Below are 21,278 nucleotides of genomic sequence, written 5' to 3'. Positions count from 1 at the left end.
TGTATAGTTAGGTCCGGATCAGGCGAAACGATGTACAATTAGGGATTCTTTTCGAATGATGAGAGTATTATTCCATATGTGATCTCACGCAGTAATAGTACTATACTATCGGGGACCCCTTGACCGGAGTGGCGTGATGTGTCTATATACTCCATATACGGAGTACATATAACTATACAGTAGTTAGACATGACATATAAATAGAGAATACATAAAATAGAACAAAGTAACGAACTAACAACTAATAATTAATTAATTAGAAAAACGTGTCCGAATTATATCGGCACGTTTATTCTAGACCAGAGTAATAGGGGCGGGTCTCTCCTCGCCGAATGATATCGGACTTAATTATTTTCCCTCTTTCGCCTCCTGTTTAATCTTCCATCTTCTCTCGTTTTGTTTATAAATTCAATTGGAGGATAACAGACAGGGTCATAGGGTCATTGTGAGCCCGTTTTTCTTTTCGGCTGTTCTTTTCTTCTTTCGACTCTCTCCTTTTGCCTCCTGACAACATGGGCCTCTTTGCAAGTTTCCTCGAAACCTTCTGCGAGCACTGCTCGACCCAGTCAATCTACACTTTGGCCAGTGTCGGAGCACTGTCATTTATTGTGCTATCGGTTGTGATCAATGTGCTGCGCCAGCTCTTCTTCAAGAAAGCCCATGAGCCCCCCGTGGTCTTCCACTGGTTCCCCTTTGTTGGAAGCACCATCAGCTATGGCATGGACCCATACAACTTCTTCAACCAGGCCCGCGCAAAGGTATGTAGATCGCATATATGTATTTGGCCCCCAGAAGAATCCAATTGCTAATTTGGGGGTTAAATGCTGGCAGTATGGCGACATCTTCACTTTCGTTCTCCTGGGCAAGAAGACCACCGTCTACCTAGGTACCAAGGGCAACGAGTTCATCCTTAATGGCAAGCTTCGTGATGTGAATGCCGAAGAAGTTTACTCCCCCCTCACCACCCCCGTCTTCGGTCGTCACGTCGTCTACGATTGCCCCAATGCTAAGCTCATGGAACAGAAGAAGGTATAGAAGGAATGGATCACACCAAAAAGCCCGTCCGCTGACCGTTTCCTAGTTTGTCAAATTTGGTCTTACCTCTGAGGCGCTTCGGTCTTACGTTCGCTTGATCACCAATGAGGTCGATGACTTTGTGAAAAATTCCCCCGCTCTCCAGGACCCTAAGGGTACTTTCAATGTCTCCAAGGTCATTGCCGAAATCACAATCTATACAGCCTCCCGCTCGTTGCAAGGAAAGGAAGTCCGCGCTCGATTCGACTCGACTTTTGCTGAAATGTACCACGACCTCGATAAAGGTTTCGCTCCTATCAACTTCATGCTGCCATGGGCCCCTCTCCCCCACAACCGCAAGCGTGACGCTGCACAGAAGAAGATGACCGAGACATACATGGATATCATCAAGGCGCGCCGTGCATCTGGTGGTAAGAAGGACTCTGAGGATATGGTTTGGAACTTGATGTCGTGCACCTACAAGAATGGCACCCCGGTTCCCGATGAGGAAATTGCCCACATGATGATTGCGTTGCTTATGGCGGGCCAGCACTCTTCGTCCTCCACTGCTGCCTGGATTGTTCTGCGCCTGGCCACTTGCCCGGAGCTTATGGAGGAGCTTTACCAAGAGCAACTCCAGGTTCTGGGCTCTGACCTGCCTCCTCTCACCCATGAAGGACTCCAGAAACTCGACTTGCACTCCAAGGTGATCAAGGAAACCCTCCGTATCCACGCTCCTATCCACTCGATCATTCGGGCCGTCAAGAACCCCATGCCTGTGGAAGGTACTCCTTACGTTATCCCTACCACTCACAATGTCCTTTCTTCTCCCGGTGTTACTGCTCGCTCTCACGAGTTCTTCCCCGAGCCTCTGAAGTGGAACCCCCACCGCTGGGACGAGTCTGGAACTGACACACCCAAGGATGAAGATGAGGAGCAGATCGACTATGGTTATGGACTGGTTACCAAGGGCACCAACAGTCCTTATCTGCCTTTCGGTGCTGGTCGCCATCGCTGCATTGGTGAGCAGTTCGCCTACGTGCAGCTGGGCACAATCCTGGCTGCGCTGGTGAGACACTTCAAGTTCTCCCAGCCTAGCGCTGATGCACCCTTCCCCGAAACTGATTATTCGGTAAGTGGTGTTCTATCACGATCAACCCGACGTTTGACTGACCATATTCTAGTCCCTCTTCTCCAAGCCTCTGGGTACATCCTTTGTTCAGTATGAGAAACGTGGAGTCAAAGCATAATCGAACTCCGAGTTACGTTTTAGAAAAGATTCCCATTCAAATTTGGATCACATTTTAATGCCCGTACATGGATGCATCAAAGGTTCAGACTGAACCAGAGCCAAGTTCACTATGTGTGACAGCTCTCGCATCATGGACTTCTTTTTTTTTCACTTTTGAGACGATACTGCTGTATGAATATCCACTTCTCGCGACTTTTGAGTCGCATGTTTCTCTCAATGTCTACCTAGGTACATAGCTCAATCATATTATTTTTAATCAGACATCATAAGAACACCTCACTTTTTACCCTGGAACAAACTGACTAGAGAATATGAGAGAAAAATCATGATTGCAATAATATAGCAATAGTATAGTACAGTTCGAATTTGAACATCCAGGCTCAACAAGAAATATGCAAGATACACAACGTGGTATTACACCGTTCACATTCACATTCACATTCACGCCTTCTTTCTCTCATCCAGCCTCTTCTTGTTTTGGACCTCCCGGCGTCGTCGCTCACCACCATCAACCTTCTGCCCCCGCTTGTCTTCCCACATGCCCTCCTGGACTGAAATGGTAGCAGCAGTACCATTGGAACCCTTCAAAGGCTGGAGGAAAGGACCCATAGGCTGACAGCCACGGTGAATCTTCATATGCGCAAATTTCTTGATCAGGTGCTTTTTGCCATATTGATATGTAGTGGCATCAGGCGCCAGGTTGACAATAGCTTTCGCCATACCGGGTGACAGTGTAGCGGACGAGGTTTGAACTGCCGCTTTTGTGCCTCCATTTGTCAGGCCTCTGGCATTAATAGGCACCTCAACAACCCGCAATTGTGCAACACCATCAACCACAGTATCCAGGTCACCTCCAGGGCCGTACAATCCGTTCCTGAACTTCTCGCGCTTCCGGATCAGGTACCGTCGCTGGCGGGCTGGCTCAATGCCGGCATCGCGGAGTTGGTTGGAGTTTAAGGTGAAAAGTTCTTCCCATGAGGGAATCTTGCTCGCTTGCTTAGACATTTCGCGGCCAATCAGGGTGAGGAAGGTCTGGACATCAGGGACGAAAGGGGTCGGAGATGGCACGGGCGGGCGGGTGTTCTTGTGGAGTGATCGGATATATTGGTTTGAAATTGACACAGGCTTAAATAGGCGTGCTGCCCAGCTGCCCAGCGGTGAATTGCGCATTGCCATGACGCTCATGGTGAAAGTGTTGCGGGAAGGATGCCGCAAGCTCCGATTTTGCTAGTAACTGTCGTGCTATTCTTTCCCGGAAGATCAGATTCGTAGTGGTAGGTGACCAGTGAGGAAATTGTTGAGCGATTGCCTTCAAAGGTGACAGGTTTCCAGCAATTACCGAGGAATTGGCTGGGGGTCGCTGTTGACTGACTTGGAGAAATTTCGAGAGTCGCCAACCAAGTCCAGGATCAACAATACTCCGAGCCAGCCTATGGGGAAATGACATCGACCCTCATATTTACACTGCCGCCTTCACCTCAAAAGATATTTTGCTAAATATGATCTCTTAATACTTTTAGTAGCCACTGAATACCTGTGGCTATTTCTTTAATTTCTTGTCACTCCCTAGAGTTTGGCCTTTTCCTTCAACTCTAATCATGGCACTTTCACCCTTTGGCTCTCGTTCGCCGTCCATGACTGTGCATTCCCCAAATACAGCAATCAGGCTGAGAGCTACTGCTGCACAGAATTCTTCTACTGGAACTGCATCTGCAGCTGTGTCAAAGCCTGTGCAGAATGGGGATCGCGAACTCACCGAACAACTGAACATCGATGTCCGGGAACGATACGTCAAAGGTATTTGAACATCTGCTGTATTGTTTTCTAGGGCCAGTATGCTAACATATAAACTAGACAGGAAAGTAGGAGAAGGTACATACGCCGTGGTATACGTTGGCCACCTCCGACATGATCCATCATCCCTCGTTGCGATCAAGAAGATCAAAGTCAATGCCGAATACAAGGATGGACTTGCTATGGATGCGGTTCGTGAAGTGAAGTACCTGCAAGAGCTAAAGCACCCCAATGTCATTGCCCTCCACGATGTTTTCTCCTCCAAGGATCAAAATCTGAGCTTGGTTCTTGAGTTTCTTCCCGGTGGAGATCTTGAGATGCTCATCAAGGATAGTGATATTCAGTACGGTGTGGCCGATATCAAAGCTTGGATGGGGATGCTTGCCCGGGGTGTATGGTGGTGTCACGAGAACTTTGTCCTCCACCGGGACATCAAGCCCAACAACTTGTTGATCGCGTCAGACGGGGAGGTCAAATTGGCCGATTTCGGCCTCGCCAGATCCTTTGCCGACCCCTTGTTCAACATGACCCATCAGGTCATCACTCGGTGGTATCGGCCGCCCGAGCTTCTCTACGGTGCGCGACAATACTCCGGGGCGGTCGATATTTGGTCTATGGGGATGGTCTTTGCCGAGCTCCTGCTACGGGTTCCCTTCGTGGCGGGCAACACGGACCTGGATCAAACGTCCAAAATCTGCGAAGCGTTCGGCACACCAACGGAGGAGAACTGGCCCGGTGTCAGCAAGCTTCCCTACTACATTGCCACCGACAAGGCCCATTTGGTGCCGTTACAAGGGCGCGATTTCTTCATGCGACAGTTCCCCACTGCAGGTCCGGTGGGCGCCGATCTGCTGATGTCGATGTGTGCACTTGACCCACGCAAGCGCAGTACGGCTGTCCAGTGCCTGCGACACAACTGGTGGACGATTGAACCTCGTCCGACCAAGAATGAAGATCTCCCGCGGAAATCTGGCGGGACCAAAAAGATGGGAGATGATTTGACCCGACGTGGTGGCGAGCTGGACGAGGGCATGTTCAAGAGTGCTGCCCGGCAACTGGATTTCGGGATGAAATGATGACACGAAAATACAGATATATGTACAATATAGACAAAAGGAAAAACAAACCCGAAGCACGCTAATAATAGTATTATTATTTGATGCCACCTCAGCCGAGACGCTAGATATGCATGGCATTGACATCTGCAGCCACTATTAGATTGTCGCCCAGTCAACACTGAGAGCTTAGTGGAAGTGGAGAGAGACTCATCCAGTCGGGGAAACGGTATGGATTTTCCTCCACGATCAGCTGTCATATTGCACTGTTTTGCAGTATTTGATCGAGTTCGGGCTACGGAGTACAAGGCCATAAGAGCCTGTTTATATTCTGAATATACAACATAGGCTCCCTTGCATGGATGTGTTCCTCTGAGAAAGAAATGGAGGTTCACCAAATAACAAAGAGATACTCTATATATCCTGTACTTTCTGCATTTGTACTGTGCTCAGTATGTTGTAGATGTAGATGGTAGATGTATACGGTCACGGGACAACGGGACATAAATGAGGATCAACGCCAGATTAATTTTAATTTTTGGTTTAAACGTCAATCTTTGCTGGATTCGAATAGCCGTTTATCTTTTTTGGCTCGAACAGGAGTTCATCCCAAGCTTCACCTTTCTAGGGAGAGACCTGGGATTATATACTCCTTCAACCCTTTTAAGGACAAGAGACAGGAATATAAACAGGAAGACAGGACGACAGGAAGACAGGACGACGGGACGACACCACGACACGACACGACAGGGCAAGGCCTTCATTCCAGATCCTAACTTCAAGTTAAAATGATAGATTAGGGTCCACCTCCAAAAAACCAGTCGCCTTCGACATCTTATTCGCCCCCTTTTCCCTTTGCTGAAACCTCCACTGGCCTATCATTGGACCTGAGATATCCCGGAATTTCCCCTACGGTTTACGTCTAAAAGGCATTATCCCCCTTTTCCTATGTACATACAACATAGATGCTTTGGTTTCGATGGGATGGGAGAAGGGGAGTAACTTTTTCCAAGTATCATGAGTCTGCTCTGTAGGGGATAGAAGGAGACAAGGAGAGAGGAGAGAAGGATAATATCAGCATATTAAATTACGGATTTAAACAATACAATAATATATAATAAGAATATCTTAAGAAGGTCTTATATGTAGATTGTTTATATAAAATAAAATACAAGTCTGGACTTTCTGCGGGGATTATTTGGTGACGCCTTTTTCTCTACGGAGGATCTCTCTTCGCGTCTCTTTGCATCTTTGCACTTCTGCATCTCTGCACTTCTGCTTCTCTGCACTTCTGCTTCTTCATCTTTACTTTTTCCCTTTCCTATTCTTTTTTTCCATCTCCCCCCACTTCTTCCCATGAACCCGCGATTGCAACATCCCAGGACATGCCCGTTTGAATCTGTGAGTACCCGAGACCTGAATCATAACATAATATCCGTGTGTTGTGTACATTTTGAAGATCAAACTACATCTGGCGAAAAAACACTGTGGAATCACCATTTCTCTGGTCAAGGACCCAATCTTCATGTCTCTCATTCATCAGCTAACTTCGAAAAAATGGTACAGGCTGAACCTCGTCGATCTGCCTGTATGGCCGTCACATTCACTTATTCCTATTGAAATACATCTCTTACGTTACAAGAAACCAAGTCGCCATGGCCTCAATGTCGACATTGCCCCAGCCCTCGCAACTGTCGCGGCCAGTACCAAACCCTTCAGCCGGATCATTAACCTCCCTCCCCAACCCTAAACCCAGAAAGTCAACGGGTTCCGACACGCCACGGGCCGCATCCCCCTACCAGACCTCCAAGCTGCGGACCCCATCCACTCCCAAACCATCGCTCAAGTCACCTCTATCAACTTCAAACTCAACCTCCAGTCTGAATGCGTCCCGGTCAACTTCCGGCGGGCGCACTCCTGGTAGCCCCGATAAATCTTTGCGCCGAACAATTAGTATCGCCTCGTTTCCTCAACCACCGAAGGCCAGCAGTCGTCCATCCACCGCATCATCGCTCTCCGGTATCCAAGGTGCTACTTCCAGCGTGCGACCCCAAAGAAGCTCACGACTGAGCACCGGAACTACAAGCAGCTATCGGAGCTCGAAAACTCCGTCATTACTCAACGGCAGTGGAGAAGGGAAATTCATATCGAGCGGAGATGCGCGAGATCCGGAGACATCTCCAACCCACAGCAGAAGTTCATCCGCCCAAGGATCTTGCTCAACGAGTGCGACCACTTTCGAGGATGCAGATGATACGGGAAAATCAAGCTCCAAGCCAAAGGAGATCAAGGGCAATGTGCTTGTCAGCGTGCGCGTTCGTCCCGACAACAACGGTGGAGGGGAGACTCCCCGAAACCATGGCGAATGGTCCGTCGATAGCCGGCGAAGCCTCATCACGTACCGTGGGAAAGAAGGAGGCGATTACTTTTATGGTGAGAATGATCGTTCCTTAACTCACTTGCCCCCCATCGGTCGTCACTAACCCGTTGAGCAGATAACGTCTTTAATCCACAAGAAAACAATGCCAAGGTTTATGATTCGGCTGCGAAACGTCTTGTCCGGCGGGTCATGGAGGGTTATCATGGGACGGTCTTTGCATATGGTATGACGGGAACCGGAAAGACTTTTTCTATGCAGGGAACAGCAACTTCCCCCGGTGTAATCCCACTCGCAATCACCGACATCTTTTCTTTCATCAGAGAGACCCCACATCGGGAGTTCTTGCTGCGGGTCAGCTATCTGGAAATCTACAACGAGAAGATTAACGACCTCCTTTCCGCTTCCGCTGCCAACGCGCCAGCGGGAGCCCAGCAGGAGGAAATCAAATTGAGAGAAGATAGCAAACGAGGAGTATATGCAACGCCGCTCAAGGAAGAGATCGTGCAGAGCCCGACACAGCTCCTCCGTGTTATCGCTCGAGGTGACCATGCACGACGAACCAGCAGCACACAGTTCAATGCGCGTAGTTCTCGAAGTCACGCGGTGGTTCAGATCGTGGTAGAGAGTCGAGAGCGAGTGCCTTCCAGCAGCTCCCACGATAAGCGCTCCGGGATCGCCCCGGGTGGCGTGCGGGTGTCAACATTGAGTCTGATTGATCTGGCTGGCTCTGAACGTGCGGCTGAGGATAAGGAACGCCGCACAGAGGGTGCTCATATCAACAAAAGTCTGCTCACTCTGGGCACCATCATCTCTCGGCTGTCGGAAAACAAAGATAAGCAAGGCAACCCTACGGACCGCGATGGGAGGCATTTGCCTTACCGCGATAGCAAGTTGACCAGACTTCTGCAGCCAGCCTTGTCCGGTGGCTCGCTTGTGAGTATTCTGTGCACCATCCAACTCACGAGCGCGGTCAATTCGCATACCGGTGAAACTCTGAATACCATGAAATTCGCTGCACGGGCGAAGAATAATATTGTCAGTCATGCCAAAAAGGCCGAGGAGGCATACGGCGGCGGTGGCGGAGATTCGGGGAGTCGGGTACTGCTGGAACGATACCGTATGGAGATCCAGGCTCTTCGCGGTCAGTTGGACTCCCAGGCCAAATCCCAGGCGGAGAAGGAACTCAAATGGGACGAACAGCAGTATGAAAAGGAAGCACAGGCCCGACACGAGGAACAAGTGTTGGAAATGCAGTTGGCTCGGACTGCGCTCAAAGAGCGGATCGAGCATCTCAATCGCTTGATTTTAAGCTCCAAGTCCACCGGTGTAAACAACCATAACAGCCTCTCTGCGTTTGGACGTCTTTCCCGCATGTCTGCAACGGATTCGGGCGCGCGGTCACTACGCTCTTCCGCTAGCCAGTCCACACTAGGTGCCGGCCATTCGTCTGTTCGGCCCATGTCATTCATGTCTGTCAATAGCAACGATCCCTCGTCGGCTATGGGATACCCGGGAGGGTCGTTTGGCAACGAGGACGAATATGACCTTGGTGAATTCGGCGATGGCAAAGCCAGCTTGCAACGACAGGTCACTGCACTGCAGGCTGATCTCGGTGATAAGAACCGTTACATCGCTACCCTAGAGCGCCGGCTGCTCCAGGCAAGGCGGTCCAGTCATTCCCGCATGTCAGGGGGTATTAAGCCCGCAAATGCCACAATTGCCGAGCATCCAGATATCTCCGCTGTCGTCCGCGAGAAAGATATGGAGATCAATGAGCTCCGATTGCAGCTCGATGATAAGGATCGCATGCTTGCTGCGCTTCGATCCGCAACTCGGCATCGAGACTTGGCTACGGTGACCAATGACCCGCAGTCAGAGTTGAAGAGCAAGAATGGGTCTACTGCTGGCGATGTGGACAATTTTGCAGCGACCAATGGCTTCACTGTACAGCCAGAGAGTCCAGGCAAACGTCCCTTGTCCGGTAGAAGTGAAAAGGAGGAAGCGGGAAAGAATATGGACGAGGTCTCGCGCATGCTGGAGGAAATGATCCAGGTTCGAACAGAAAGTGGGCACAACACTAAGAACAGGAGCATTGCCAGTGAAAGCCGACGAGTATCCTCATCAGCGGAAGTGCCGCGTCTCAACCCAACTGCTCCCTCATGGGATCCAAATCTCAGCTCGCCATCCCGAGCATGAAAACCTCAAAGCGTTGCTCTTTTTTCTTCTTTTTTTTTCTAATGCTTTTGCGGAAGCTCTTTGGTTCTGTCCGATCTGATACCCATTTCATAGGTTTACTTTCTTGCGCGTGTATCTAATCCGAACTACATTGGAGATCGAGTGTATACTTATTTCATTATATGCTGTACAATATGCCCGTAAATGGTTCACTTGTTGTCATTGTGAACTGGCAAATCCATCCGTATACATAAAAGGTGGATGTATTATCATGAGATGATCTCTAACTCGCCTTCTCTATCTTTGGCGTAGACATCCTTCCACTGATCCCACAATCGCTTCAGCTCCTCTACATATCGAGAGTGGAGTTCATCAATGTACTGATCGTTGATCTTGTCACGATTCTGCTGCTGCATGACCGGGATTGGTCGTCCCACCACAATATTGAGAGGAGTTCGATAGGGCATCAGGCCAACATCGTAGTTGAAAACCCCGCGTGCATGGAACAGGGGAATGGTGAATCCTAAAGTCTGTTTTACAAGCATCTGAAGCTTGTGAATGATAGGGTGCTGATCTGAGTCGACTTGATCATATAGGTCGTTTTCACCAAAAGCCAAGACAGGCACCAAATCAGCACCCGTGCGAATAGCGAGCTTGACGAACCCTTTGCGTCGCTTCAACACGAGACGTAAGGAATTAGGCTGGGCATTGAGAGATTCCCGGGCACCTCCAACGACAATCGTGATGGCTCGCCCCATGCCCTCTCCATCTGGGCCTCCTTTAGTGAGGATATTCTCACAGGATTCCCGGGAAACACTAGCAAGTCCCATGGCAAGTGCGTATTCTCGGTAGAAAGGAATCCGGAAGTTCGCGTCGAGCGTCAGCAGAGTGTTGGTGATTCCCGGGAACAGCTTGGAGAAGCCCAAAGCTTCCGTCCCGAATGCGGCGAACGCGCCATGGGAGATAATACCATGTGGATGGTATCCAAATATATACTTCTTTGTGGGTGGAAGAGACTCCTCGCGGTGAAGACGAGCAGGGAAGTAAGATGCATACACTCTCCAGATAGGGAGTGAGCGCAAGAAAGGGCTACGCCCCTTCAGATGGCCCGATGTAGCAGCAGTAGAGAAAAGAGATATGTAGACGAGATATGGGACCAAGAGTGGCCAGGACAGCGGAATGGCGCAGGTAAAGAAGAAGCTAGTCAGGAAGATAGCGATTGTCAAAGTGTGGCATAGCACCACGAACGTTTGTAGACGTCTCTCAAGACCGATATTTAAAGGCGCCCAGTGGATGCTACATGGGGTGAGTTATGGGTAAATCGAAGGTTGTTGGACGTGACTTACCGTCTTCTTCCGCGACTCGACTGAGATGTAGGCGTCGAGGCACGCCCAGCTGACCGAACTTCCCCGTTCATTGTTGGGTGAGGATGAAGAACGAACCCCCGTAGTGATGGAACTTCTACACAGCTCCCTGTCTCGGCTCGGGTCGTGGCAATGCGAGGGATGCTAAAAGCTCATGTAGATTGTCAGAAATTATCCGGCTGCGGTGGACCCCGGAACGAACTCACCGTGGAGGATTCGATGCAACTGGTCTGTACAACTTCGCCTCGGGTGCGAGTCAGGATTGTGCACCCCCAATGACGAGCAATCGACGGTTAGGAGCATACGCTAAGTCAAAAGATATGACGTTGGATGTGGATACCGCAAGGCACCCTCCAGCTTAGGTAATCCATATGTTTCCCCGGTGTAAAGAGTACCTGTATATATATTGTACCTATATATACCTGCATAATACCTGTTGGACATATACCGCACTGTATATGTACAATAGTTATACATAATGCATATAATTCAATAATAGCCTCAAGAGTATTCGGTTATTAACACCCTTATATATCATATTCAATATTGGAATTCTTTTGATTCATAGGATATATCTAGTTCAAGATAGAAAATCACAAAAAGAGTAAACACCAAATAACTCCCAGTTTTATGTCCAATGCGCTTCAGATGCAGATTTGCATAAACTCTATGCTTTGATCATGAAGATCTGATCCAGGTTAGCAGGTTAACAATCGATCATGGAAAATAGTTGCGGCATAGCTTACCTCGTTAAGAGACTTGTCGTCCATAATGGCTCTCTTTTTCTGGGCGATATGGCGTGACCGAGTAACATTCCGTCCCATGGGCCGCCGCTCCCTGGATATTGTTGCTGCTACCTTGGCTTCCGGTTCAGATGTCTTGTCTGAAGAATCGCTCTGCTCGGAATCAGCCTTTCTCTTCTTGGACTTCTTTTTCTTCTTTGATTCCGAGCTTGATTCGTTGCCATCGGTTTCGTCTCGAGAGCGCGACCTCTTGGATTTTGATTTTGATTTTGATTTTGATTTGGACTTGGATTTGGATTTAGACTCGGACTTGGATTTGCGGTCTGGGGCATCCGATTCGCTCGAAGAGGCTTCGTCGTCCTCGGTGGTCTTTGTGCTTTCTTTCTTGTCTGATTTAGATTTCTTCTGTGTCGCGTCCTGGGTGATTGGCGGAGGAACCTCGGGTTCCTTTTCCTGTACCAACAGGCCCCCGCTGACGAACCTGACTTCCGGGAACTTCAGGGCAGCATAACGAGCCAATCGAACGTCATCGCGCTTTCGTTCATCCTTCTTGAGTTCCACTTCGCTCTTTCCATTGAGTCGACCAAGCAATCCTTTGAAGGCATCAAGTCCAGTCGGCTCGCACTCTCGTCCAATACGAGCACCCAATCCGAGATTATCGTCCTTGAGGGTGACCTTGATATGGGAAGCGCTGGCGGCGGTCAACAAATTCGCATGCGCGGCATCCTTTGCTCCCAGAAGACTTCCAGGAGTCCAGCCCTGAGAGCTCATGATCCGATGTCCGAACCCGGATGTGGACCGGGTCCATTGGGTGTTATTAGGATCATTGCCGATCTTGGTATTCCTACTCATGCATTAGAAAATCGTGCCTGGAAGTATTAGGTTGAGTCACATACTTCCGTGGCCCCGCTAAACCCATGGCGACAATATCGGATCAAGCGAAGAAAATGTCTGTTGGAGATCGAAGAATTTAAAAAAAAAAAAGTTGAGAGGCGCGGGATGAGTAAGCAACCGATAAGGCCCTCGCGATGTCCAGGGTTCCCGACTTCGCGGGGAGAGACCTCAGGGGCTCTTAACAACTCCCAAAGTTCGACAATAATTTTATTTATTTATTATTATTGAAAAGAATTCGTTGTGGACATTGAGGTTTGAAGGTATCTCTTCGCTTTATCCAGGCTCTTAAGGTTAAGTGGTTCTTTTCTCTTTGGGGTATATAAATCGCCAAAATAGGATAAAAAGCAATTGATGTGGGAAGTAAGCAATGCCACTGCTTCTCCGCACACTCTGATTTCTCTCGCGCCATGACGAATCTCCGGGTTCTCTGTCGAGATCAACCTCAACGTACAATTGCGCTGGTCTCGTCAGAATATGCCCTGGTGTTCCATTACACATCAGCAGATACCAGTGCGAAGGACAGCCCACGCTGTCAAGTTGAGTTATCGGACTTGGGGGCAGTGGACCTAAAAGGCTATAGGCCGTTGGGATATGGATATGGTACCCTTGGCCTTGTGACTCTAAACGAAGATGTGTTTGTCTGCGTTGTCACCAGCTCCTCGCAAGCTGCCACTGTGAGACCCGGAGAAACCGTGTCAAGAATTGACAATGTAGGCTTCTGTATGTTTCCTATGCAAATCTCCGGTCGAATTATTGCTGATGATTTCAGATTGTCTCAATCGTTCAGAATACGAGTACGGCCTAGACTATGAGACCGGGTCACAATTCGCCGCCGAGGAGGGACTCAGCACAGACGGAAAGGATGTGGTAACTGACCATCCTTTTCTAGCACTGAAGAAGCTCCTTGGAGATGGAAGTTTCTATTACAGTCTCGATTTCAACCTCACAGATCGCCTACAGGACCGGTAAGCTGTCAGCTCCTTGCTCGTCGCTTGCCGACCTCTTTGAACTAACAATGTTGCAAGGGCCAACAAACCTGTGGCGTTCGACATCGACACTCTCGATGAAGATATGCTGTGGAATTCTTACATGATCAGTCCGCTTCTCTTGTTCCGGAGCCACTTGCCGCCGTCCGATAGAGCCAAATTAGATGCATCACAGATGTTGACCTGTGTTATCCGTGGATTTGCCAGTACACTTAAAGTACCAGCGACAGTTCCAATCCTTCCTCATGTGCGGACAAACTTCCCTTCGATGTTGACAATCATCTCCCGACAAGCTTCTCGGCGTGCTGGTACGAGGTTTAACTCGAGAGGCATTGATGATGATGGGAATGTTGCCAATTTCGTGGAAACTGAGACTATTCTGTGGGTTTCACCGGGAATCGTATTCTCATACGTTCAAGTCCGAGGCTCGGTGCCTATTTTCTGGGAACAGGCCCCAGGCCTCATTCCAGGCCAGCAAAAGATCGAGGTCACGCGGTCGAGCGACGCAACACAGCACGCATTTAACAAACACTTTGAATCCCTGGTATTGGCGTATGGCGCGGTACATGTGGTAAATCTGCTAAGTGAGCTGAAGCCCGGGGAAGCAGAGTTGTCGTCCAAGTTTCGACGGCACATCAGCAAAAGCTCAACCCGACAGAAAGAAGGTGACGGGACTTCTCCGCGTCGGAGCCTCTTGCGAATTACCGAATATGATTTCCTTGCTGAGACCCGAGGTCCTTCGGGATACGAAGCCAGCTCCCAGATCAAACATGAGCTTATCAACTCATTAGACCAGTTTTCCTACTTTTTGTCGGAAGATTCACGCCGTCCTAACAAAGCTCCATACGACAGCGATGATACAGCGAACAGCTCTTCGGTCATTTTACAACAAGAGGGTGTTTTCCGAACCAATTGCCTGGATTGCCTGGACAGAACAAACCTCGTCCAGACCATTATCAGTTTGATGGCTTTGGAGTCATTCTTATCGCAGCAAGGTGGTCAGGTCAGCTCAGACATGCAGGTCCGGCATTCGACCATCTGGGCTGATAATGGCGATGCTCTTTCGAAGATCTATGCCGGAACCGGCGCCCTCAAATCCTCTTTCACTCGTCACGGAAAGATGTCACTTGCGGGTGCCTTTGCAGATGCGCGGAAGAGTGCCACTCGCCTTTATGTCAACAATTTTACAGACAAGGCCAGACAGAGGACGATTGATCTTCTCTTGGGCAGGCTAACAAATCAACTCCCTGTATACCTCTACGACCCGATCAATGATTTGGTCATAGAGGAATTGAGCCGTCGAGCTCCAGAATATTCTTCGCGCAAACAAGTCCGGTTCTGGGTTGGCAGTTTCAACGTGAATGGACGCGATGAAGGCCCAGGTACTGATCTCACTCCATGGCTCTTCCCAGAGTCAGATGAGTCTGACGAAGACCCGGCAATCTTTGTTGTCGGATTCCAAGAAATTGTCGCCCTAAGCCCTCAACAAATTATGTCCACCGATCCAAGTACCCGCAAGGTATGGGAAAGAGCGGTCCATGATTGCTTAAACACTCATTCGGAGATGAAAGGGACTGGAAAATATGTGCACCTGAGAAGTGGCCAGCTAGTCGGCGCTGCCGTTTTGCTTTATGTGAAAGAAGATTCACTGAAGTACATTAAGAATGTCGAAGGCAGTGTGAAGAAGGCAAGTTACTCCAGGTTCTTCGGAACCGATTCCGACTAACTGGTATTCACAGACCGGCCTCTCTGGCGTGGCCGGCAACAAGGGCGGCTGCGCTGTGCGCTTCGACTTCTCCAACACAAGTGTCTGTTTCGTTACCGCCCATCTTGCTGCCGGGTTTGCAAACTACGATGAGAGAAACAGGGACTATGAGATCATTGACCAAGGGCTGAGGTTTCAAAAAAACCGGTCAATTGCTGATCATGACGCAGTGATCTGGCTGGGTGATTTCAACTATCGAATTGGATTGGATAACCCAAGCGTAAGAGAGCTCATCTTGCAGCGAGACTATCAGAGGTTATACGACAACGATCAAGTAAGTCACATAGCCTTTTCTTTTTTCGGCACCCGACATTGGACTAACAACAACAGTTAAATCTACAGATGGTAGCGGGGAGGGTGTTTCAGTTCTATTCAGAGGGCCCAATTGAGTTCCCGCCGACCTATAAGTACGACGTTGGAGGAGACAATTATGATACATCGTAAGTACCGTGTGAATCTAACCAAGAGGCACCTAACATTTTATGACAGCGAGAAAGCGCGGATCCCTGCATGGTGTGACCGGATCTTGTGGAGAGGAAACAACCTGCGGCAAACAAACTACCAAACTGCGGATTTGAAAGTGTCTGACCACCGCCCAGTCTGGGCAACCTTCGATTGTGCCATTGATATCGTCGATCATGCATTGAAAGAAAGTCTTAGGCGATCTATATACGAGGAGAAACAAGGCCACGGTCACACTTCTCTTGCAGACTCCGTTTCTCTATTGGACATGGACGATGACGAAAGCCCACATATTTCTATCGCGCCGGGGCTCCCACCGGCGAGCTCTGACAGAAGTCGATGGTGGCTAGATAATAGTGAGTGTTTCAGTCTGTGGGTATGGTGGGTTTTGCTAATTTATGACAGGCGCATCAGTAAAAGCAACAGTGCAACCACCAAAGCAAGGGTATATCCCAAATCCCGAACGCAAATCCAATCCGTTTTCTGCCGATGTCGATTGGGTACCAAGTCCAGGCTCGATAAAGAACAGAAACACCGACCCTGTTCAAGACATGAGGAAGAAGCCCATGCTACCTCCGCGACGTGACACTTTTGAGTCACCGACAGGATCTTCATCACCTCGGGAAGTTGGAACGGGAAAAATCCGTCCGGCTGTTCCTCGCAAACCGCTATCGCTAAGCTCTCAGGCAAAAACTGCGGCAGTATCACCTGGTCAACCCACACCATTGCAGGATAGTCCAGGAAGTGGCGGCATCGATATGGGCTCTACGGATCTTCTCGGCGACTCGGCCAGTGACCAGATTGAGTGGAAATCGCTTCTTCAATGATAATGGCATATTGATGTACATGACTCGATCAATCTCCCAAGATATCCGATGTTTACTTTGGTATAATTCAGATTCAATATTGAGAACCAACCTCTGCCGGTCATCGTCACCTTAGTATCACTATTCCCCTTATTACATGCATACGGATACAGTGCATATGTGCCTTGGATGTTCTTGTGTACCTGGAGGTGATCCGAGGTCGACCAAGATGACTAAGACCACTGATGTCATTCCTGACCGCCTCCGATGTTTCACGCCGCCTTTGTGTATATGTCCATATAAATTCATACTACACACCTGGGCATACTATAACTACATACAATGTGTATAGTATGTACCCATGGACATGTATACATATCAACCTATAGACAGCAAAAGGACACCCCAATTCAAGGAGTATAGAAAGGTAGTCTGCCGTGTGACAGACATAAATCAAATCAGACCAAGCTCTTCTCTTGATATCTACCTTGGTAACCTTTCATCTACAGCTTCTTTCTTTCCCTCAATAAGAAGATCAGAACAAGAGTACAATGTTTGAATCAATTGGGTTCAATTCTAAATACGAATATACTCTGCTCATCCATAAAGCAGTTAGACTTGAAACCACTTTAATTTCAGGGGGGTTTCTACATAGTAAAACGTGTCTCCTCAAAAAACAACGTGGCCTTTTTTTGCCGGCACATTCACGTCTTGAATCATCTCCCTTCCCCATCCATCTTCCTCAAATATCTCTCCACAACCAATCATGGTAGGTGCAAAGGTTATCCTTCTGTGGATGATGATTAACATATACCAGGCACAAACACCACAGCAACGTCGAGCAAACGACCGCTTCGCAAAGACCGAGGCCGCGAAGAGAGGAAAGGCGCCAACCACAATTAAACCGAAGAAGAACACAAAGTCGCCCCTTTCAGCAAGCTGGGTTGGTATGTATCTAACTCACGTTAAATCAAACCATGCTAAAGCTTCTAGTGTTACTCGCATTTGTTGTTTGCGGCGGTCTTCTCCTAGAGCTCCTACGGATTGTCCCTGAACTCTGGTCCACTGTGGCCTCATGGTTCACCCGGATCACAGGATAACATGGACTTCAAGCGATGATTTCCTTACTGCGCCAATACCCTACAACCTTTTGATATCTTTCGAGTCAGCATGACTGACCATATCTCATCCCCCTATCCGAGCTCACTCATGTGAGTGGTCCATGGACCAGAGACCAAGGGATGGATTTGGGGACAAATGAATGTCGAAAACCAAGATGGTTTGCATATCATGGAGCTTTTTTTTTTTTTTTCCCCTTTTGAAATATGTATTATTTGATTGTATTTCACTGTTTCTGCTTGAGCGAAATACCACACGTCTTGCAACATTTGCTCCGTCTAGAAGATATTCAATTCTCGCCTGGTGGCTTTTCTGATTCCTGCGACTTCTTCTTTCTCTTTTTCTTCTTCCCTATCGCAGACTCCGTAGGATCTTCGACCGCTCGGTCTGAAGCAACGTGCCTTTTCGTCTTCTTCTTCTTCTTGACTAGGGTTCCTTCTGCCGGAGTGCCCTCTAGTTGGATTCGCTCCGATGCTCGCTGCATCCGCAATCGCACTTCCTCCACTTGTTGCATTGCTCGGGCCATTTCTGTGTCCCCTTCATCTGCGGAAATCTGGGGAGATGGGCCATTTCCCAAGGACAAATTTCCTAGGCTGCTCGAGTCAACTTGGAGTAAAGAGCGCTTAGACGTAGGGTGGTCATCACCACCCTTGGGCCTGGAAGTGTCTGCCAAAGAGTTTGAGGTTTCAAAGGTCTCATCGCCAGCAACTACTAATTTGCTCACAGGGGGTCGACGGTTTCTTTGGCGATCGAAATCAACATGGCTGAGTTCATCTCCCAACTTCAAGTCAACTATGGGGATAGAATCAATGTCCAAGACCTCGCCATTGGATGTATTCAGAGCTTCATGGAATGGCGTAGACGTGCCAGACGAGTCTCCCGAAGGAGCAATATAAAAGGGGTCATCCTTGAAGCGTTCCCGACGCTCGAGCATTCTTCTTTGTACTGCAGTAGAGGAATCCACCGGAGCAACGGTAAAGTTTTGATATGACGCATGAGGCTGCATATCAACCGGTGCGAGATCCCGAGACTGCTTGTTGGGAGATGAAAGTTCAGGAAGATGATAGAATTCTGACGTCTCCCAAGACTTTGACTCGTGCGGTGATGGGCTGTCCAGGTTGCGGAAAAGTCCTGGCAGATCGTGACTGAATGGCTCCTCTAGTCGAAGGCTATCTGGCAAGACAACCTTGCTCTGGGCACTGGTCGCAACAGGGTTGAGTTCGAGCCCTGTAAATAGTTCGGGTATGACTGAGGCGAGAAGAAATGGGACTTCTTGTGTATCGGAAGTCAATGACTCAGCTGCTAGGCGGAGGACTTCAAGGAACTCGATGGCTCGCTCTTGGACATCCAAATCAGGATGGGCCGCCAAACCCTCGAGGAACTCAACGACTCGAGCAAGCAAAAGCGACATTTCACTTTTCCAAGTATCTCCTGGTTGGCTGGTCTGGCTAACCTGAACGAACACCTTTGGAATGGCCTGCAAAAAAAGGGGAAGAGTTGTGGATGGAAGCGATGCATTAGAGATGTCAATCAATGACAGTAGTGTCCGGTTGGGCGAAAGCAGATATTCAGCATATTCACCGACAACCCAGGCGATTGGGCCCAAAACACCATCGCCGATAGTTGAACCGGAAGGGAAAAAAGTGGATCTGTTGTCAACAAATATGAGAGACTCGGCTGCCCTTGTGGCCTCCATGCGGACACCTTTTACCCTTACAGCAACATTGCGAATTTCTGTCCCTATTCGAAGCGCGGTGTTCATCCTCAAATTTGGCATAGCCTCTTGCTCTTTCCAATGACTCCAATCGTCTTCACTCTCCGACGGTGGGAGAAGCCCAACTAGCTGTACTAACACAGCGACATACCACTCAAAATCAACAATTTCAGAGTAGTTATTTTGAGAGCAAAGATCGAGGATCCGGTGGACAACCTCGATTTGGTAGTCGTTGGGCCATAAGGTAGGGACTTTGGGGCTTTCAGAGGTTTGGGGCGTATCAACCAATTCAGCTGCGGGGGCAGAGGCTTGTTGCAGCTGATTTAGTAGACGGTTGACGACCGGCTGGAGAGTATCGCTGCTGACCATTCCAACGGCAAGCTCTAGAGCCTGCAATCGAATAGAAACGTCCGCGTCATCCAGGCAATCCATAATGACGTCCTGCTGCATAGAAACTAACGTTGGGTGCGTGGCAACAATGCGGTTCAACGCAAGAAGTGCGACATATTTGACTGCCCCTGTGGTCAGCAATCATATATTGAGACACAATGAAAGGATACTCACGATTAGGATCACTATCCATGACTATCATGCCCCGCAATTTCCCGACACAAAGAGTGGCAACTTCGTCCCTTTCCTGGAGATTGTCTTCTCCGTCCAAAATCCCCCCTTGGATGATGCCGTTGATACATTCATAGAGCAAAGACATTGCGGATGTGGTTTGAATAATGTTTGTCAATGGACGCAGTAGTTTGCGAGTCAGCCTTGGCTCTAGTGGGGTTAATGTTGCAAACTAGAAAGGTCAGAGGGTGTTCAGGAGGCAGTCATTCCATGGAGTTGGTTGACATAGGGGCACTAACAAGTTTGATGATTTTGATAGCCATCCAATTATTGCCGCTATCAACCAGAAGCTCAAAGAATCGAGGGGCCAGGGGGAGGAAGTCATGAGGTCGTCGCCAACCAAGCTCACAAACTACGTTGATCGCCGCAGTAGTGACACTTCCGTCTTCTTGATCGTCCATCAAATGGTCTTTTATCTTGGGCCATGCCAACTTCAGAGCTTCGGGATACACCAGAGCAAGCCTATAGAGACAGACAATCGTTTTCTTGCGCACCACAGGGCTTGAGTGTGAAAGGCGGGAGAGTATATCTGGAAGCAAGGACATTGCTAGGGAAGGTGTAATAACGTGCGGCAAAGTAATCAGAGGAAGTGACATGTTGGGAATACTGGAGGTGACAATATCCTATGAAGGGCATTAGCGACTAGGTGGGAATTTGAAGCCAGGAACAGTGCAAACCTTCTTCAGCAAGTTAGTTGCCAGCATCAGAACTTCCGTGTCTGGTCGAAAGCTCTGTACTGCTCCGAGATACCCGACTCTTTTCTGGAGGTATTTGGCAGATGACATGACTTCGAGAACGTGAAAAGATGCCCATGACATGTCATACCCGAACATTTCAAGATAGATAAGCTTCAAGAGGGCTGTGGCCTTTTTGTCTACTTAAGATCAGCATCAAGTCCATTGCCGGGTGAGTATCTGGGACTTTCGTACCCATGTCTTGTGTTTTGATCTCGGCCTTGCATTCACGCAAGGAACTCTGAATGTATTCATTTTCACCTCCCTTATGACCCCGGAGACCTTTGATAAGGTCATAAAGCGATTTTTCAAACCTGGAGTTTTAGAGATTAGCGTTGGTCAATCTAGGGAAGACATGTGCCCACATCGTGTCGGAGCTATCAATCGTCACAAGCGCAAG

General features: G+C 48.8%; 9 protein-coding genes across 9 annotated transcripts; 5 read left to right on the top strand and 4 right to left on the bottom strand.

The window, feature by feature from the left end:
• Positions 1 to 512: 512 nt before the first annotated feature.
• Positions 513 to 2,264, top strand: N7525_009306 (cytochrome P450; the record flags this gene model as incomplete). The annotated part of the gene is made up of 4 exons (XM_061214671.1): positions 513 to 758; positions 832 to 1,029; positions 1,082 to 2,146; positions 2,199 to 2,264. The coding sequence occupies 4 exons, from the start codon at positions 513 to 515 to the stop codon at positions 2,262 to 2,264; spliced, it is 1,575 nt and encodes a 524-aa protein (XP_061069102.1).
• A 443-nt stretch (positions 2,265 to 2,707) lies between these two features.
• N7525_009305 (mitochondrial 37S ribosomal protein mS41) lies at positions 2,708 to 3,451 on the bottom strand (the record flags this gene model as incomplete). Its single annotated transcript, XM_002563356.1, has 1 exon — positions 2,708 to 3,451. One exon carries the CDS (start codon positions 3,449 to 3,451, stop codon positions 2,708 to 2,710), a length of 744 nt encoding a protein of 247 aa, XP_002563402.1.
• Positions 3,452 to 3,864: 413 nt separating this feature from the next.
• kin28 (TFIIH complex serine/threonine-protein kinase subunit KIN28) lies at positions 3,865 to 5,136 on the top strand (the record flags this gene model as incomplete). The annotated part of the gene is made up of 2 exons (XM_002563355.2): positions 3,865 to 4,063; positions 4,121 to 5,136. The coding sequence occupies 2 exons, from the start codon at positions 3,865 to 3,867 to the stop codon at positions 5,134 to 5,136; spliced, it is 1,215 nt and encodes a 404-aa protein (XP_002563401.1).
• A 1,634-nt stretch (positions 5,137 to 6,770) lies between these two features.
• On the top strand, positions 6,771 to 9,691 carry N7525_009303 (putative kinesin family protein (KipA); the record flags this gene model as incomplete). The annotated part of the gene is made up of 2 exons (XM_002563353.1): positions 6,771 to 7,548; positions 7,611 to 9,691. The coding sequence occupies 2 exons, from the start codon at positions 6,771 to 6,773 to the stop codon at positions 9,689 to 9,691; spliced, it is 2,859 nt and encodes a 952-aa protein (XP_002563399.1).
• Positions 9,692 to 9,939: 248 nt separating this feature from the next.
• Positions 9,940 to 11,087, bottom strand: N7525_009302 (uncharacterized protein; the record flags this gene model as incomplete). The annotated part of the gene is made up of 2 exons (XM_061214670.1): positions 9,940 to 10,966; positions 11,017 to 11,087. The coding sequence occupies 2 exons, from the start codon at positions 11,085 to 11,087 to the stop codon at positions 9,940 to 9,942; spliced, it is 1,098 nt and encodes a 365-aa protein (XP_061069101.1).
• Positions 11,088 to 11,701: 614 nt separating this feature from the next.
• On the bottom strand, positions 11,702 to 12,696 carry pxr1 (telomerase inhibitor/ribosome biogenesis protein PXR1; the record flags this gene model as incomplete). The annotated part of the gene is made up of 3 exons (XM_002563351.1): positions 11,702 to 11,722; positions 11,781 to 12,621; positions 12,674 to 12,696. 3 exons carry the CDS (start codon positions 12,694 to 12,696, stop codon positions 11,702 to 11,704), a joined length of 885 nt encoding a protein of 294 aa, XP_002563397.1.
• A 382-nt stretch (positions 12,697 to 13,078) lies between these two features.
• On the top strand, positions 13,079 to 16,711 carry N7525_009300 (SacI domain and endonuclease/exonuclease/phosphatase family protein; the record flags this gene model as incomplete). Its single annotated transcript, XM_061214669.1, has 7 exons — positions 13,079 to 13,391; positions 13,441 to 13,636; positions 13,697 to 15,176; positions 15,397 to 15,696; positions 15,753 to 15,862; positions 15,912 to 16,240; positions 16,290 to 16,711. 7 exons carry the CDS (start codon positions 13,079 to 13,081, stop codon positions 16,709 to 16,711), a joined length of 3,150 nt encoding a protein of 1,049 aa, XP_061069100.1.
• A 745-nt stretch (positions 16,712 to 17,456) lies between these two features.
• N7525_009299 (RAMP4 family protein) lies at positions 17,457 to 17,790 on the top strand (the record flags this gene model as incomplete). The annotated part of the gene is made up of 3 exons (XM_002563349.1): positions 17,457 to 17,459; positions 17,508 to 17,637; positions 17,684 to 17,790. The coding sequence occupies 3 exons, from the start codon at positions 17,457 to 17,459 to the stop codon at positions 17,788 to 17,790; spliced, it is 240 nt and encodes a 79-aa protein (XP_002563395.1).
• A 308-nt stretch (positions 17,791 to 18,098) lies between these two features.
• On the bottom strand, positions 18,099 to 21,077 carry N7525_009298 (putative AP-3 complex subunit delta; the record flags this gene model as incomplete). The annotated part of the gene is made up of 5 exons (XM_002563348.2): positions 18,099 to 20,035; positions 20,088 to 20,316; positions 20,384 to 20,767; positions 20,822 to 21,018; positions 21,074 to 21,077. The coding sequence occupies 5 exons, from the start codon at positions 21,075 to 21,077 to the stop codon at positions 18,099 to 18,101; spliced, it is 2,751 nt and encodes a 916-aa protein (XP_002563394.2).
• Between the last annotated feature and the right edge of the window lie 201 nt (positions 21,078 to 21,278).

The sequence above is a fragment of the Penicillium rubens genome (genome assembly GCF_028828025.1).
Source record: "Penicillium rubens strain IBT 27055 chromosome Unknown utg000003l_segment0_segment0, whole genome shotgun sequence".
NCBI lineage: Eukaryota > Fungi > Ascomycota > Eurotiomycetes > Eurotiales > Aspergillaceae > Penicillium > Penicillium rubens.
This window is presented reverse-complemented; position numbering and strand designations above follow the sequence as displayed.